Here is a 15,422-nt window from a genome sequence, read left to right on the forward strand (position 1 = left end):
TTTGTTGATCACTCCCTTAACTGTTAAATACGCTCTATTAAGGATTTCAACGGGTCATTTTGGTTTATAGACAATCCTCTAACTCGGTTTCTGAATCTGTCGGACAAGATGCAATCCACTTTTTTGAAATGACAATTTAAACAGAGTTGGTCATTTGAGCGGGTAACAGTTAAGTTTACATGACTGTAATTTGCTTATGTGTAATTTGGATTTGGAATAAACGCTAAATTGATTTTCTCAACAAAACGAAATCGAAGGAAAATGATCCCATAAAAAAAATCCATCGTTTGAAATCTTTCAAGTTGGTATCCTATCATTAAGGTTAGACAAATTAGATTTGACAAAATGGTTTATGCGAGGTAAGATTAGACCAGTGCGATTTGATTCAGGCTGGGTTCATACCCTTAATTAATCAATTAGGCCTATTTGGCTGGCTAATCAGACAGTAGGCTACTGTTTCAATCGCATGGCTGTCTCTCTCATTCATCAACTCTCATTTAGCAGTTAGGCCTATGTTATGTTTTGGTTGTGAGATGCGCATTCATTTTTCCAACAACACGCAGAAATTGATCCGAAAATAAAAACCCCTTCAAGTGCTGCTCGTAAACTCCTACTTCCGAATTGCGTTCAGGTGCTTTTAGTTAGAAATAGACCTTTTATCTAAAGTATTTTTTCTTTTGGTGGCTGATGTTTTATTTTAGAAATCAAGTGGCACAGACTTACTCTATGCTGCAGGGGTAGAATGAAGTGGAGAGAATGTGCATCGAGATTGATGTTTTACTCAAAAGTAAAGTTGGTAAAAATATTGGTACAAAGTGTGACAAACAAATTAAACAAAGACTGAAAATAGAAACACACTACAATACGAATTATTTGCATGGGATGATAAACAACAGCATATAACATTAATATACATCACTTTTACCGTCAGTTGTTGACACAGCTTCCATGCTCTCTGGACCCTAAACGTCACATCTCGGCAATCACTGAAAATTTCCCCACTTTCCCAGTCGTTTTTACTTCTCTGATGGGCCATTCATGTGCGTGGACTTCATAATTACTACATTCCGGGGAGCACTTGAAGGCAGCATGACACACACACCCGCACACACGCACGCAAGCACGCGCACACAGTGCACCCTAGCGGCGAGGGAGGGAACTATGCAATGATGCTCGCGCACTGCGCTAGATACGTAGCCCTCCGCACCGACGTAAACACGTGCACTTCCCTGCTTCCAGGTTTCTGTTTTTTCATTCCCCACCGTCCTCCTCGCGCTCCCGCATCACTCCCTGACAACAGCAGAGATGGCGGAGCCCGTAGCATCGGATGCGGCGACAACGGACGCAACAGCGGCATCCTCCCCGACCCCAGCCCTCTCTCCCGCAGCCAGCCCGGGCTCAGAGCCTCCATCCATGGCGCTCTCTCCCACGGCGGACGGCTCCCAGCGGCTGCTCTTCTCCCACGACCTGGTCTCCGGGCGGTATCGCGGCTCCGTTCGGTTCGGCCTTGTACGAATGATACACGGTGAGGAGGATTTTAATTCAGACTCGGACCTCGACGATGGCGGAGGGAGAGGCGGCGGTGGTGGAGGTGGCGGTGGAGGTGGCGTGGGAGGAGGCGGACGGGTCCCGTGTAGTTCGGATACCGAGAGCGCTGCGGACACCAGGAGTCGGCCGCTCGGCAGGGGATTTGTCCGCGTCCAGTGGTACCCTGAAGGAGGAAAGCAGGACATCAGGGAGACAAAGGTACCACAAACCTGCTAACGTGTTAACTGTTTACACTGAGCCTCTGTGAAACCCTTGGCTTGTGTTAAGGGCGGCGCTGTTTATATTTTTCAGTTGTCAGGTATTTGGTGTCTTTTGAGGGGATTAGCCGACTTGCTAGCCGGTCGGGAATAAGGTTAAACAATTTATCCATCTGGCTAAACGGCTAGCTTTGCTAGCTGACTAGCATTCAAGCATGCATGCTAGCTGTTTAGCTTCTAGCTACATGTCACTCAGCTGGTGCAGGCAGGCGAAATTGGGTTGTTCCACCTGGCTGCGTTCACATGCAAGGAAATATGAAATATCCACGACTGACTTGCCAGGTAGCAAGCTTTATACCTAAAAGTGTATGAACATCCTGCCTGCTACGAACCTTATGCTTACTGATTATAGTCCATCCTTGGACTCAGTGGGAACTATAGTTCCTCAACTGGGTGTGACTTGGCCTGTGAGCAAGCATTATCAAACAATTTAGACCATTGCACAAGGATCATTTACATATAGCTTATTCACTCAATTCGTTTGATCCACACCTGCGTCTTATTTCAGACCAGACAGGCAGGTCAAATTATCCCTAACATGACATCATGAGTGACAATGCAGGATTTGGTATTACTTTGTGATATTTTGAGGCAATGTAAATATGGTCAGTTCTGCCAGTAATGCCAACAAGTGTGTTTAATTGGCATACTTACAATGTAAAACCCACTTATCTACATTTTATTCTGGCCCAGTTTTGTGTCCTTATTCCTTCCTAGACAATATTGCCCATTTCCATTGGTGCCTCTATATAATGACAATTAGGCCGAGGCTTGATTTAGACAGCCTCAATATTATCAGCTTACTCTTGAAGCGCATCAATAATCAAGACTTCATAAAGTGGGATGTCAAAATTTCAGCGCAGTTTCTGTTAAAAGGCAACACTATCACGTCATGTACCACTTGGTTCAGTGGGGACACATTCGATGCATGTTGATCACATCACAGTGGTTGTTCAGGTCAGAAGGTGACTGTGTTGAGTTAGCTGACAGTCTTGTTTTAGCCACACAATGACCATTCAATAAAAGACTAACCCAAGCATTGAACTACAGACCCAAGGGTGAAATTCCTTATTTCATTCTACAAGCAAATTTTGAATGTAATTGTCTTACTGGTAAAGAAATGGTAATCCTGCTGCCACGGAAAAGGAGTTCTCTAGGGCTTCATAGAAAACGGGTCACGGGGTTTCATGGGGGATAGGTCTAGAACAAACTCATTTTAGAGACCGAGGATGGGACTAGAAGAAGCTTATGTCATGCTTTGTCCTACGGGCTAAATGAGTAAAGTTCTGGCCAGAGTGAGAGTCAGGATCAGAACAAAGGTTGAATGACAGTCACATCCGTTCAACAATGGCACCAATGTTTACATACCAGAAAGGCTGTTATGCTGTGTCATAACCAGTCATGCAGCACATCCCCAAAGGATCTAGTGTGTGTGTTTGCATTATTAGTTGCAAATCATCCCATAGTATTCTTGTTTATGTAGGATCTGGTGTGTGTGTGTGTGTGTGTGTGTGTGTGTGTGTGTGTGTGACTTTCTCTGATTTCTGCTTTTCTTATCTGCGCGTGCCACATGCCCTCTCTCAGTTGGCACTTGCTTAGTTGCATATATCCTGAGAGCATTGTCAAGATTCTAATCAATAATTCATGACTACTTCCCGCAATATGCAAAGTTGCATATCCTCAAGACGGTGTGTCCACAAGGTTCCAACTCTTGTATGTTTTCCACGGTCTTCACCTCAAGTTAAAAACCCTTTTCTCTCCGGAGAGATCAGTGGACAGAAAGCGGTTACCTAGAATCTGCCGCGCTTGTCAGGGTTTCTCCTGCGCTTGAAAAAACAAACAAACACAAAGCTAGCAGGGTGGATTTTCATACGGGGTTGACTGCAGCCCTAGAGCACAGCAAGATGCTTATATCCTAAGCCTAGGCCTATATATATTCCTAGTTTCCCTGTGGCTTCAGGTTATTTCACAAAATTTTATCATTGTTCTTTTGCTGTCTAACTTTTGACCTTTTTGAACTGTCATTTCCTTCATCTTTTCCCTAAATGGAAGGAGACATCGGGAGGAATAATAAACACGTTTAACCACGGCTAGGATATTTTCCATAACAGCCTGGATTGTCCTTGTTTCGCTCGAAACAAGGAGAGGCCTAGAAATGATGAATAAAAAGAAGAAATTAACGTGCCTGTCCCTTGCTTGGTTGTCCAGTTGGGACGAAAAAGTGATTGTCTTACACAAAGCATAACAAATTACACAGATATGCATGGCCCATACAGGTTATTATTGTCAATATTTATATATTGTCATTCATGGCAGCATATACACTCAATTGCTCAATCTGTCTCTGGTTGAACATGTCATCCAATGCGGTTTGACAGTGGTCGTCCTCTGAGCAGGCGTAGTTGCCTCCGCTTTTGGAAATAAGCAGCGTTCACTAGCTAATATGCCAGTCTTCAGTTTTTGTGCACTCCTGTAACAAAGCAGCCCCGCCCCTGACAGGGGAGGCATGGAGCCAACAGAGAGCCAAACAGTTGTAGCCTACTTTTCAAAATTGTTTTGGAATTGCGCTTGGATTCATGACGGAATTTTGACGTAGCAAATCCAGACTTAGGAACATTAAAATATCTCAGCATAGTTGGTATTTACAATTGGAAGCACTGACACTTTTGTGGTGTTGCCTTCCTTTAAATATAAAAAAAATCTACTGAGCACATGGGCTTTTTTTCAACACCCTCACGATTGAATCACATACAGTTGCACGCTTTTATACCGGGGAGCTGCCCAGTACAACCACAGTCTTCTACTGTTGCAGCTCCACTGGCATAGCTGGAGTTGTCTTGCTGAAGAGCATGTCGACAGCATTTGTTGAGTGAGGAGAGAGTTTCTCATCCCGTCTTCCCTCATTTCACTTCTCATTCATTCTACCCGTACATGCTCAGTTAATCCTTTGCTTTCACTTCATGGCTCCCATCTGTTGTCTTTTTAAGGGCAACTTTACATCCTTCTCAGTGAATATCAGGCTTGCTTGAATTGGGGATGCAAAATGGCATGAGTAAAAACAACCTCTAAGTAGGATGTGCTTAATTTGTACTAAAAACGCCGGTAGCCTTGAAATGGGAAAATGTCTCCTGCTCACTGCTTCATTCTAAGACATCACAGTTTTTTTTCCACTCTATAAAATCTTAATAACTATCTCCAAAGGAAGAGACGGGGCCTAGATCTCCACCTCAGTGCAGGTATCAATGGGGACACCTCACTCGACTTGCACTGCGCTGCAATCTCACCGTCATTTTGGGAGGGAATCAATCAGGAAGATGGCTGGCGTGTTTCACTGCCTGCAAGGCTTCAAAGCTGTAGCGTAGTCGAGGGCCTGTACAAGTATAAAGAGTATACCCAGTCTTTCTCTGAGCATAATCGGAATCAATATAGCCTTCCTATTGTGCCATTGACTGATATTGGATGGCCACTGTTTATCCACTTGCTAGTCACTTCATAACTGCCACCTGAACTGCTCCTATTTTTACTGCAACGGCACACAAGGCAAGATGCTAAATGTTTCTGAATCTCCGCTGTGTTTTAATAGGAAGTTAATAGATACATAATCATATGGGGACAAGGACACGGTTTCTGTCTCGTCTGATTTAGTTCTTTGATTGTGGAACAAGATGGTTATTTTCCTCACTAACCTCAAAACTACTTATCTACACACCAAACTGAAGATAATTAGAGGTGAAGGTGCCCTTTTTAGTAACTGGAAGGCAAGTCGTTGATGTTGACTCCACAGTGAACCCAGCTTCTACCTTTCACTACATTCAAAAGAATCAAGATGAGAATGAAAAAGCTATTATGCATTGGATTTGGCTTCTTTTGTCATATTTAGTCAGACAGATAACTTCACTGAAGTTTTCCTTTCCAAGGAGCCGCGTAGTGAAGCACCTGAAGGTTCACTGCAAATAAAACACCAGAACAATGAAGAAATGTGCAGACTAACTCACCACAGTTGGCTGCATGTTCACATTATGGGCTGATAGTTTTATGTATTTCTGCTATATGCTACTGTGTAGGTAGTGTGCGGTATTGCTATTTCACATGCAGCCTGTGTAGCAAATTATTTTCTGTACTTGTGGGCATAGTAGTGCTTCGGTTGCCATGACAATCTTTATTTATTTTTTTTTTACTTTTAACAAGTTCTATTGATAAAATAAATAAAAAACAAACTGTTCTGAGTTTCAGCACACCTTGTCCTTCAGAACACCTTGTCTTTTTAGTTTCTGAGGATATCAGGAGCCACACTGTGACTTTGTCAGTCAGCCCTGCGTCCCAGGCTGCCCTGGGCCTGCCACAGTCCCCGGTCAGCATCACCCCACGCTCACACAGCCCTGTTGCCGCAGCGCAACCTTGAAAACTCCATCCAAGGACGCCACATAAGTGCTTTGCGGCAGGTAGCGAGCAGTGGAAACGCACTGAGAGCACGGCGGTGCAGCGGGTGTCTCAGATGTCCCCTTTGAAAGCCAAACACTGTCGCCGAGTTAAAAGAAGAATAACCCCCCCCCCCCCAAAAGTGTTTGACCGTAACCCTTGAACTGATTGCTGCGGCGGGTCTCGTCTGCTATGTCGTCCGCGCCTCAATTAAGGCTCTGCTCTCCGAGACTGAAGCTGTCAGGGCAGAGGGGTCGAGGTGAGCCGTGACGCCCGGCCCGCGCGCTCCTCCCTGCAGGCAGCAGCTCTATGGCTGTGGGGGTGGAGGAGGAGGAGGAGGAGGAGGGGGGGGGGGGGTCTGGTGTGGTAATGATGACAGGGAGGGTGCAGCAAAGGGCTGGGACTGACTGCTGCTGCTGACTGTACTGCAGAGAGAGACAGACATGGTGATCAGAGAGATCAAGTGGGGGAGGAGAGGAAAAGAATTATAAAGCAGGGGGAAAGATGGGGAGATCGGAAGGCAAGTGTGGAATAAACAAACTCCTAATTTTAGGGACACGTGGACTTCAAAGGCGTAAGGAGAAAGTTAAATTTATAAAGCCTTGAGTGGAAAATGCTAAGTAACGAGACAGGCAGGCAGTTCGGAGCCAGATGGCTGTTATGGTAATGTGGGGGCTTTTTGTCCTTGATAAATGATAAGGTCCCACCTTCTGGTCCCTTCAGGGGGTTTTGATTTTAATAACACGCTCACGGGGCCATCCTTAGACCCCATCCGCTTGTTGTGTGCAGTCTTGTCCACCGTTTTGAGGGTGAAATGCTGCTGTCGTTGCTGTGCCCTATTCCGATGCCCTCAAGGTAACAGCACTTAAGTACTGTGATTTTTCTGAATACTGCTACTATCAGACTGCTCAGGTTAGGATTTAATAAACACAGAGGGCAGCCCTCTGTTCCACTTTGCTTCTTGCGAGTCTGCAACACTCCTGTCAAATCAGCAAAACCCCGCCCACTACCGGTGCTTGAATACGGCTGATGATGAGAAAGCATGCATTTCTGTACCATAGCTATTCAGTTACCCTCTGAAATATCACAGGAGGACATGAGCATTTAGTTGCATATTAATATTTTTCACTAAAGTCCAGTAAGTCTAATGCTTTATTAAGTGAAAAGGAGGCACAGAAGTATCTCCCAGGGTATTATGGGTATTATCTTTGCCATTCACTGTGTTTTCTTGACGTCTTTGTGTGTTAGAGGCACCACTTGCCCATCCAGTCCTTCAGATTTGAACAGCAAGTCAGTTCTGGGAGCTTTCTGTGCTGCTCAGTGGAATGGAAAGAGGGCTTCATATAGTATATACTGAAGCCAGCCAGTTTACTGAGAAGGCATAAACACTAGTAATAGTTGGTTCAATCAGCTGTGGTAGTAGTAGTAGCATTGTTTTATGTTTTGTTGTGCGACCCCACCCTCTTCCCCCCTGCCCTCTGCGTGGAAAGGCATGATGTCATACATCGGCCATCACTCTGTTTGGCACTTGGCGTCATTTAAGCTGGCTGCAAATCTTTTCATCAGGCAAAACAGTTTGACACATCTCATCTGTACTGCTGTCGAAACAGGAAAAGCAGTCGTTCCGCATTCTACGCTGTTTGTATCGCAGTCGGAAGAAAATCATCTGTGCCACACAGGCTGTGAATGATCTGATCATATTTCCCCTCTGACAGCTGAAAATAATTTGATAGTAGTCTGCGGCCTAAATGTAGCCGTATTTCCTTGATCCCCCCACCCCCACCCCCACCCCTGTGGTCTGAGGCGTTGCTCTACTGTTGGTTGAGCCCGTCTGCTGGTGATCTATGGGAGAGGGGAAGAATCCATCTCAAACAGAAGGGTGGGTGAAGGGAGAGGGCTGCAGGGTGCAGGGTGACTCCCATCCATCAGCCCGGCCCTGCCCATCCATCTAGCTATAGATCTCTGCTATCACCCCCACTGGCCTAGAGAATAAGGAACGCCTCCATCCCAAATCGGTCGTCTGCAGAAATACCTGCCGAGTCACTCCACCACACACGTAGACATTGTTTGCATCTAGACCTCGGCTTTCCAAAACCATTTTAGAGGCGAGACGGTCAAGGATTTGAAAGGAGATGACCTTACTGCTAAAATGCTTTTGAGGAACGAAGCCAAAATCTGTTTTTAAATCCTGGGCGTCATTGATTCTCTGACCGTTAGTTGGGGGTGGGGCACCTTGCCTAGCAGACGTGTCCCCCTTTGTAAAGAATGTAATTTGTATTGGAGAGGTTGTGTCACATGATCCAAATGATCTTTGACTCTCTTTCCACACATGCAAGAACAATACATCTATAGCATCTTTTTAAGGTCTAGAGCTGTGTATTACTAGCTTGCAGGCATACTTCATCATAGCGCTGCAACTCCAGTCATAATATATTTCTCGCTGTGATTAGGTTATAAATGAGCCAACTGAGTTAGCCCGGTTTGAGGTGGCCTTCAGCGGTGTGCGGTGGCTAATAGCAGTTCCCTGCTGAGCGGACTAAAGCGATCACATTAAGTATCTCTATTTATTTAGTCTGCAGGCGTTAATTGACTTAGCACCAAAGCCATTGATTCAGTCTGCTTCAATCTGCACCCTTTTCTTATTCAAATAATCATATTGATCGTTTGTGTGCTTGTGTTAACTTTTTACTTCGCCATATTCCACATTGCATTACAACTTTTCCAAAATGTTTGGGGACAGTGGCATTTGATCTATTCAAAAAGGCTGTTTCAAACAGTACATTTTAGTCCAGCTATAGCGTTAACACGCACTTAAAATGAGGGTGTAATTCTCGGTGTGCATCCTGCAGTCGTGTGTGCTCAGGGAGCCGAACTGCAGGTGCAGTAGGTAGTCAGGCAGACGACAGTATAATCTGGGACAGGAGGCGGTTGCCAAGGCCCGCCCAGCAGCGCTTTGGAGCACAGAGCCTCAGTTATGTTGTTGAGCAGGTGCCAGGCAGGCCTAGGAACACACTCCCAATACATGCACACAGGATGCACGCCTGAACACACACACACACACACACAGAATATGTGTGCATGTACACGCAGGCAAACATAACTCAAAAGCAGAATACATATGTGCGTATACACTCACTAACCCCCAAGCTCCATGACAGCCATCAGGCATCAAGCATTGTCATCAGCCATTGAGAGAATGGTTCCTTTGAAAGCAATCAAAGCTGCTCCACTGCTGCATTGTGTTTGCGTTGTATCGCATCTGATGGAAGCGTCCAAACTTGAAAATTATCAAGGTTCACTACTTGATGGCTAACGTGCGCCTTCTTCCTCATATAGTGCATTGAAATATCACATTTCAAAGTGGAAAACAAACTCCAAAAAGCAGATCATTGTTACCTACACAAGTACAAGTGTTTGGCTGCAGTTTGTGGCTGTATTTTAGTTTGTTTCAGCTCAGCTCAGTGCACATAGTGGAAGATGTATCAAAGCTATCCTTCAGCACATCAATGAATATGGTCCAGACGCTGTTCTCCTCAGCTCCTCTTTCAAAACAACGCACTCTGTGGAGCAGCTACATGGTGACGCAACACATTCAGTGGAGTTTGAGGTTTACTCTGCTGCACTTTCTGTTGTTGCTCAGTCATATCCCTTAGGACACACACGCTCCCTTCCTCAGGCTGTTCAGAACGTGTCCTTGTCCTCAGGCGAAGAGGCAGCAGAGTCACAGAGGAGGTCTGGCAGGTGATGAGGCTGCACAGCAGGTAAAGGGAGAGGTGAGATCACAGAGGGAGGGCAGGGAGGAAAAACAGACCTTGGCCCTTTTAGCCGTCCCGGCCGGGGCTCAGGGCTTTTTTTTGAGTGGGACCGAACTTGTCATCAAAGTGTGAAACAGGACAAGCAGCGAACCTGTCCTCCTCACCGTCCCTCTTTTCCACATCCCCCTCGCTCTCTCCTCCTCCGCCTCTCATCCTTTCCTCCTTTACAGTCCTAACGGAGCCTTCTAAACATTACCACAAGGAGGCTGAGCTTGAACGCTTTCCCCAGTCGGTAGCTTGTATTTCCCGACATGACATGAACGCGGCATAACCCTCGTTCCCAATCCTCCACACTCCTCCCCTTTTACTGTCCAGTCATCTTTTCTCCTCTCTCTGTTTTGCTCCCTCCTCCTCCTCTTCCGCTCCTCCTAACCTCTCTGCCCCCCCCCATCTTCTTTCTCCCCTCCCCCTGTCTCCCTGCTCCCTCCTCTTCCTCCCAGCCACCCCTCCCCATTATTCTCCCACCTCTCTTCCTCTTTTCCCACCCTCCCCCACTCTCTCCTCCCCTCTTCCTCTCCCTCCTAACCCCTCCCATAAGCCTTCATCTCTCCTCTCTCCTCTCCTCCTCCTCCTGTGTTCAGCTCTCTCCATCCCTTCCTCAGTGTCCCAGCAGACCAGTGTTGGGGAATGTTGATGTAATATGGTGCTGATTGGATGGTTGTCCAGCCCCTGCCCTGAGATAATGGGTCTCATCTGATCCTCTCTTTCTCTCTCTCTCTCTCTCTCTGCATAGAAGACACACACATGCACACACACACACACACGCACACGGGGGAATGGACAGACTCTGAAGTGACTTGCCTGCCTGCCTGCTGCAGTCTGCGTCCATCCCACCAACCCTCTTTCCTCCTGTCTCCTCTCTCCCTCCTCTTTGCATCCTCCCTTCTCCTCCCTTTTTTTCTCTGCAGTATTGACCCTGCCCAATGGGGGAGACTGTCTAGTGTCTACTCTCTCTTTCTGTCTCTCTCTCTCTCTCTCTCCCTTCCTTCCTCCCTTCTTTCTATCTCGCTATCTGCTGTGCTTGCTGCGTTCTCGTCTATTTCTGGCGCTCGCTTTTGCTCCCCCCCCCCCCCCCCCCACACACACACACACACTCTTGTCGTGGGGCGCGGCCGCTGTCTCTCCGGTGTCCTGTCCGCCTTCATCTTCCCTCCGTCACACCCCGTCTACCTCTCCTCGTGCCCCTCCCCTTCTCGTTCACTATCTTCACCTTCCACTTCCCTGACTTTCCCACCTATTTCTCTGTCGCCATCCTTGACTCTCTAGAGGGCCCCCCCCCCCTCCATCTCCCTCCTCTACTCCCTCTAGCTCTATCTTTATATTCTCTGCCTCTTCCCCGTCTTCTTTTTCTCCTCTTCCTCTGTCATCTCTCATTCTGCTTGTTTGCTCTCTCTCTCTCTCCCTCCTCTATAATGTACAGTTCTCCGTCTCTTGCAGCCCTTCCTGTTTTCCCTCCCTCTCTATATATTTCTGTCTTTTTCTCTCTCCCTTTCCTCCCTCCCCAACTCTACATGGCGCTGTGAAGCTGACTGCTCTATAATAGATACTGTGCGCTATTAGTCCTCTTGTCATTCCCCTGTGGTCTCCATGGGTAAAAGGCCTTGTGCCGGCTCCCATTTTTAATAGAGCTATGTGCCCTGCCTGTGTGTCCCAGTCAATACCCTTCAGTCAGAAACCACTGGAGGCGAGGTATTGTGGTGTGAATGAGACTCATGATTCATTGATTCATCGCTGTATTAGCCAAGGTTGCTAGGAATTTGTCATATGCCGTGTTTTTTGTTTGATGATCCATGTGTCCCTGGTAGATGATTCGCTCCTGCCAACACTAGCATACACTATGGCGAATGATATTAGGCCGCTAGCATTATCCAAAGTAAGAAGACTGACCTTTTTAGTGGCTTTGATTATACAGCCTGTAGATCAAAATGATCATCAACTCAGTAGAGCTGATGTAGCCAGGTTTATTTTTGGAGCCATTTCAGGTGAGCAACCATGTAGGCTATTCATCCACTGTCCACTTTTAGCTGTGCACAGTCTCCCATCGCCCACAATGTTCACCATGTAACCAGGGAATGGAGTTCCTGCCCCCCCGCTGTGTTATTTTTGTATCATATTTTGTGTAAATTGTACCAGTCTCCTACGCAAAACTGCCAGACTTAGCCGCACATCATTAAAAATTGCTTTATAAACCATTTGGCATGGAGTGATAGTAGATAGTAAGATGGCCGGATGGATGGTAAGATAGTAGCTAAAGTGTTAGCATGGAGCACTGATACACTGATTAACACACCTTCAACTAGAGAGGAGGAAACAGCTGGTTGAGCACTGAAAACACTGAAGGTTGGAAAACGAATATCCAATGTCAAGCTCAGGCACACTCTCTGGGTGTTATCGAGAGGCAAATCGCTAACTAAAGTAGAGCAGGCAAGGTGAGGTCAAGTGGGTGCAACAGAAAGGTAAATTACAACTCTTTATCAGAAAAAAAGACTCCTGGAATCATTGAACATCAGAGACCGATGATATCTAACAGTGTGAGAGGATCTGAAGATGGAATTTTTAACAGCTTTGCGTTGCACACGGTTGGATAATATAGAGAGGTGTGTGTGTGGAGGGAAATGTTTTCAGTGCACCTGTTGGTCTGCACAGATTGCTTGTTAGTTTTGAGAAAATAGGGGAACCGGTGTAGGAGCCTGCCTGTCAGAAAGACAGGCGTGGCCCCAGGCTGCGGTCCTCTGCAGTCTCTCTCTCTCTCTCTCTCTCCCTCTCTCTCTCTGTCTCTCTCGCTGCCCCCCTCTTCCTGTACAGCACCTGGATAATGACTCGTGTTAATTAGGCCGGGAAGTCAAAGCAAATACTGTCATCCATCGATTCCTGTAATCAATCCGGCCGCCTCAGCCTTATCGCCCTGGATGGAGAAGCAGCCAAGGCTGTCTCCTATCTCGGCAGCAGCAGCCGCCACACGCGCACACGCACACACACACACACACACACACACACACACACACACACACACACACACACACACACACAGGCATGCCTCTGTCTTTCTCTTTTGTTGTCTGACTTTGTGCCCACCACCACCTTCTCTCTCTCTCTCCCTCTCTCTCTCTCCCCATCTCTCTCTCTCTCCCCCTCTCCCTCTCCCCCCCTCTCTCTCTCCCTCTCCCAGTCTCGACTCCACCTCGCTACATATGAGCCATAGCAACAGTCGGCTGCTTTGTTTTAAGCCGGCAGTCTAGGTTTCTGATCATTTTGTGGTGCGCGTGTGCATTTATGCAGTGGGTATGTGTGACTGAGCATGCATGAGTGAAGCCTGGTGTGAATTTTTAGACCTGTTTTAATGAGTACTATGTGTGTGTGTGTCATTTTAGAGGGAAGTGTGAGACAGCAGGAAACATGGAGCAGCCTCCCTCCTCTCCAGGACAACAGGCTCCCACCTCATTCGCAGGCTTGTCGTAGTGCTGACATGCCCCCATTGTTATTTTGGCAGTTGCTCGACCTCCCAACACAAACGCTGAAGCGGCGTTTCCACAGAGTTCCTGAACGCTGCCGTCGTAACGTGAACAGGCACACACACACACACACACACACACGCAGCTACACTCACACTTACTGTACTGCACTAAGTCAGCCTTCTCCTTGGATTTTATAAGATGGAATAGTGTATGGAATAGTTTTTGTTTGTTTTAATCAAATGGGAGGTTGCCAGGTTGTGTTGTCCCATGGTGTGAAAAGAGTACCCTCATACACCATTTGATATTGAAAACGCAAACATGCAAATGTGCTTATTCCCTGGGTGTGTGTCTGTGCCTGTATATGTATTTTAAGTATCCTGATTCATATGCACGTAAACAGTTGTACAGATGTGTTGGTCCCTACGGGTGAATGTTCTGCTAGGTGATTTGCATGTAGCCCACGTTTTGTATAGGTCGAGTTGTGCTGTGGCAAAACACACACACACACACACACACACACACATGCACACACACATGCATACACACACGCCCAGCCACTAGCTCGTTCAGGCAGCAGATGAAAGCGGTGTGATCCAAGGGAAACACCTGCCCAAAAAATGGATAGAAAATAGTAATAAAAGGCTTGATGTCTTGTTTCTGGGGTTTCTATCACTGTGATCAGTGAGCTAGCGCTCTCCGCCCTCCTCTCTCCTTTGTCTATTCCTGGAGAGAAAGCGCTCCTGCTGCAGGGAGGCGCTGCTCTCTCGCAGAAGTCAACAACAGGGAATGACTGACACGACGATACCGTCGCTAGTTATCTAACCCTTTGATTTACGCTTTGGATTTATTTTTAAACTAAACCAAGCGGACCCATTAAGAATAACCGCTTATTCATGCTGCCAACCAGTCAATTCACAATGATGGACCAGCAGTTCACTATAAATATTATGTGTTTGTGTGCATACAAGTAATGATTCATAAGCAAAGGTCCTGTTAGTAGCTGAGGAAAGAGGTGTGACTTCAGGCATTGTAATGCAGTGTCTGCTCTCCCTTACAGTGGGGTAAAGTGCTATTGATTTACACCGTGATCCTGAACCGGTGAAGCGCACTGCAGCGCCAACCACTGAAAGAATATTCATGAGGCTGTGTCTGCACGTTCGTCCAAAAAATGTTTTATACTTCTGAGTTTCTCTGCACGAAGGGGTCTGGATCAGGAGCGAGACAGGAGTGTGTGAGTGTGCGAGTGTGTGTGTGTGTGTGTTGGTGCCCGGGAGTGTGTACCCGGCCCCTGCCCAAAGTCCTCCTAGCAGTAGAGACATGAGGATCCGACAGGCTGCTGTTTAATAGATTACAAGGGAACATGGCGACCTATCGATCGCATCCCCTCCGCACTCTCTCTCTCTCTCCCTCTCTCTCCCCGAATTCAGTGGAGTAGGGTTACAGCACCAGACGAAACGGGAGCACTGCCAGGACCTGTTTGTTTGTGTGTGTGTGTGCTCGCGCGGATGCTTGTACTTCTATCCTTGTGAGGGCATTTGGATGTCCTCACACAGATAAAAAGACACTGCTAAAAGATAGTATGAAGATACTGGCAGTTCTCACTTTGAAAAGGAGCCATTTTGGGGTTTGGATGAGGCTTCAGTTAAGGATAGGATTTGGCATTTTGTGGATAAATTAGGAAATAAATATAATTTGATGGATTGACCTTGTTAGTATTGATACAACTGTGTGTTTTTGTACACTCGAATGTGTTCACAAGGGGAAATGACAGCACAGTAACGCACTATCTCTATGATAACAGCTCTACCTACTAAAATTGACAACTCATTCTTGCTCTGAGCTTTGTGAGTCGCTAAATGCTTATCATCCCTGCTTTTGAGGTTTTATATTCAGCCATCCTGCAGTCACTTCTGTCAGATTTTATTCTC

The 15,422-nt window shown here is 46.6% G+C and overlaps 1 protein-coding gene across 1 annotated transcript in view; it reads left to right on the forward strand.

Moving 5' to 3' along the window:
- The first annotated feature begins 1,290 nt into the window (after window positions 1–1,290).
- Window positions 1,291–15,422, forward strand: part of ube2o (ubiquitin conjugating enzyme E2 O) — a 31,413-nt gene continuing 17,281 nt past the window's right edge. The window contains exon 1 of the mRNA XM_071535208.1: window positions 1,291–1,746. Within this exon, the coding sequence (XP_071391309.1) occupies window positions 1,306–1,746 (441 nt within the window). The 5' untranslated portion in view covers window positions 1,291–1,305. The remainder of the gene's footprint in view (window positions 1,747–15,422) is intronic.

This window comes from Centroberyx affinis, unplaced genomic scaffold, assembly GCF_046629955.1.
Source record: "Centroberyx affinis isolate AG114_WGS23_722 - 3 ecotype Tasmania unplaced genomic scaffold, CSIRO-AGI_Caff_v1 ptg002676l_1, whole genome shotgun sequence".
NCBI lineage: Eukaryota > Metazoa > Chordata > Actinopteri > Beryciformes > Berycidae > Centroberyx > Centroberyx affinis.